The 3,491-nt window shown below is 39.4% G+C and overlaps 1 protein-coding gene across 2 annotated transcripts in view; it reads right to left on the bottom strand.

Annotated features, from left to right (window-relative positions):
- The window catches only part of Sarm (sterile alpha and armadillo motif), a 329,198-nt gene extending 326,223 nt beyond the window's left edge, over positions 1-2,975 (bottom strand). Inside the window, exon 1 of one of the 2 annotated variants that reach the window (XM_045759498.2) lies at positions 1,864-2,975. In XM_045759498.2, the coding sequence (XP_045615454.1) occupies positions 1,864-2,544 (681 nt within the window). In that variant the 5' untranslated portion in view covers positions 2,545-2,975. The remainder of the gene's footprint in view (positions 1-1,863) is intronic. The other variant, XM_069316280.1, reaches the window with a different exon arrangement.
- Positions 2,976-3,491: the final 516 nt, after the last annotated feature.

Below are 3,491 nucleotides of genomic sequence, written 5' to 3'. Positions count from 1 at the left end.
GACACCAGCAGTCAACAGCCAATTAATGCACAACTATATTCTACCCACTTCAAGACTCCGAACCAATATAGAAGCATCAAGAGGAAGTATGGGCCAATAGGCCCTCTGCAGTAACTTCCATTCTTATGTTTTATACCCATTGGTTCGTGTTGTATCATGTCCAAATGTCAATCACCTCACCCAAAACTTTTGTACCATATCAACTCACTCAAATGCGAGTATAAGTATGAATGTATTTTGCGTGTTTAAAGGTTACAGTTGTGTGTGTAAACTAAAGTCTTTGAAAATGTAATAAGTTATTACAAAACGCGTTCAGGCATCGCGTCAGACTAGAAATACAAATGAATTTTGGAGAATTGATTTTTCAATTGCCATCGACAGTGAAAAGAAACATAAGAAATATTGTAAAAATTCGTGTTAGAATTATTAATGTTACCTTTTCGTTCAAATTTAACAACATATGTTTACAAATAAATAAATAAATAAATAAATAAATAAATAAATAAGAGAAAGACTGCTACCAAAATATACTAATATATATATATATATATATATATATATATATATATATATATATATATATATATATATATATATATATATATATATATATATATATATATATAACCTATATCTTGGAAATTAAACTTTTTCGTCTATCTTAAAATGTTTTAAATAAAATTTATATCTATAAATGTATCCATAACTGCACAAAATAATCCGATTATATTTGATCACAGTAACTTTGTAGATAAAGTTATATAGTGATGGAATTTTCTCATGCATTGCGAAGTATTTAGTAGTCATTTTTTTCTTAGGTGAGGGACGCTTCCATATATACGTTTAATATATTATATTAGATTGTGACATCACGTTGAATTCTTGTTAAACGTTAAATTATATCAATTCCGCAAATGTTTTAATCCTCTTTAATAATTTTATCAGAGAACTGAATTATTTAAGTCTGCCCTAACTATGCGTAGCTTTCATAGAAAATAGTTAGAGCTTCAGCGTCGAAGAAAATGAAACATTTTGGGATAACTATGAAAATACTGGGTGGACGTCTGGCCTTTTGCCTCATCTGGGTGTCGCAGAAGAACGTGTCCCGATTATTACCAATTGGATCTCAATACTTCCCTAAGACATTTATCTTGAACAGCCCACATTGATTCTACGCCATACGCATATCGCCCGACGCCACAGTCCAGTGGGCATGATATCCAAGAGTAACATTAATTCATTCTCGACTCACAGACGAGAATTCCAGGTTCTAATCCCGGCCGACACACACATGGTTGGGCGCATTTTCTTTCACCTCATGCCCCCTGTCCACCTAGCAGTAAATAAGTACCCAGGAGTTAGCTTGTTATGGGGTTGTATCCTGGGCGGGTCAGTAATTCGACCATGGATGGACCTCTGCAAAAGCTTAACATGTACTGTATATATAACCTGGCTTCCTGTCCCCCCGACACAAAATTTACATTAGCAAGTAATATACCACAAGTACACTACCACGACCGATATACTTCTAACTTGAGTACCTCCCACGACCGATATACTTCTAACTTGAGTACCTCCCACGACCGATATACTTCTAACTTGAGTACCTCTCACGACCGATATACTTCTAACTTGAGTACCTCTCACGACCGATATACTTCTAACTTGAGTACCTCCCACGACCGATATACTTCTAACTTGAGTACCTCTCACGGTCGATATACTTCTAACTTGAGTACCTCTCACGACCGATATATAATTCTAACATGAGTACCTCCCTCAACCAATATTCTTTTTATCTGATAGGTAGATCAATCTACCTATTTCACTACACAAAATGTTTTACAATATCATTTAACTCACCCGTCCGTCCACTTTCCACTTAGGTGAGCCCTTGTAGTTCTTGTACCTGCTGGAGGACAAGCTGAAGTTCTTGCCGTGCTTCTCATTGGCCAAGAACTTCTCCTTGAGAGCCTGTCTGTTGGAGTTGTTATTGTTGTTGTTGTTGCCATTTAAGATGGGTTTGGAGTAGGCGAGATTAGCAGTAGGCTTGGAGGAAGTGGGATTGGGAGTAGGTTTGGAGAAAGCGGGATTCGAGGTGTTTTTTGATGCGGAGATATTGGCGTTGGGCTTGGAGGAAGCGGGATTGGATGTGGGTTTAGAGGGAAGATTGGAGGTGGGCTTAGTCGTGTAATTAGGGATGGGTTTGGAAGTGACATTAGGCTTGGAGGAGACGAAATTGGAGGTAGGCTTAGAGGACATTTGATTGGGTATGGGCTTTGAGGACGCGAGATTAGTGGTGGGCTTTGAGGACCCGAGATTAGTGGTGGGCTTGGAGGCGAGATTAGGGATGGGTTTGGAAGAGGAAGAGGAGGTGAGATTAGGGGTGCTAGTAGAGGAAGAGGAACGATAGCGCCTGTGACACTCGCACATGATGGCGTGCCGAGGGGCGGCAGGACAGACGGGGCGAGGCTCGTGGTGTCGCAAAGACTTGATAAAGACGGAGGTTGCCAGGTTGTCCTGCGCCGCGTCAGTCTTACCCATCAGTCACATCGCAGTCACTATCACTGCGCATCACAGCCCGCAACACTTGATCTCCATAATGGAATCACAAGACTGTATCTTATCGCATTCGAAAAGCTTCGGAGACGTGGGTGGAAGCGAACTCTCGTCTAGACAACTTAACTCGAATCTCAAGATAAAAGGGTGATCTCACTTGCAATTTAAGCTTATATTTCACTTTGACGCTAATGAAAGCTTCGATATTCTACAGTTTAATGATGAAAACACTTAGCAGTTTTTCTGTTGCTTAAGAAAACACTTAGCAGCTCTTCTGTTGCTTAAGAAGACAAAAACACTAACACCATAGTCACATTAACGATTATTACACATTAAAATGATCGTTAAGCCTGGGGTGTCTTAACCATATTGGTAATTTTTGTTTTCTGTATATACACTATAATCTATATAACTTATATAAATATATATATCTCGGTAATTTCAGAATTGATCTGAAAGGAACATATTGATATGATTAAGCACGTGTCGGCACCACACAATGTAAGGGAGGAGATCTACTGACTTATATATATATATATATATATATATATATATATATATATATATATATATATATATGTCTCTCCTGCGTAATGGACCAACAGCCCAGATGCGACGCTTTTAATAGGGTTGTAAGAACACGTCTGGCTAACACAGGTGTGTACTTGGGAAGCACAGGTGTGTGTGGAGAGGCATTGTCAACCCCCACATCTGCTGCAGGTGTCTCGAGGTCTCGCCACGTATTTTCCCGCAGGTAATTTCACAGTTTTCAATGCAATGTTTTCAATGACAACCACAATACCATGGTACTCAGGGGACGGTGGGTCCCAGGATGCCAGACGGGGGTGAATTCACTAGTTTAAGGCACCAGCAGCGGTGAATTCACTAGTTTCAGGCACCAGCAGCGGTGAATTCACTAGTTTCAGGCACCA

This window comes from Procambarus clarkii, chromosome 83 (genome assembly GCF_040958095.1).
Source record: "Procambarus clarkii isolate CNS0578487 chromosome 83, FALCON_Pclarkii_2.0, whole genome shotgun sequence".
In the NCBI taxonomy this organism is placed as follows: domain Eukaryota; kingdom Metazoa; phylum Arthropoda; class Malacostraca; order Decapoda; family Cambaridae; genus Procambarus; species Procambarus clarkii.
The sequence above is the reverse complement of the archived record's forward strand: the minus strand, read 5'-3'. Positions and strand labels throughout refer to the sequence as shown.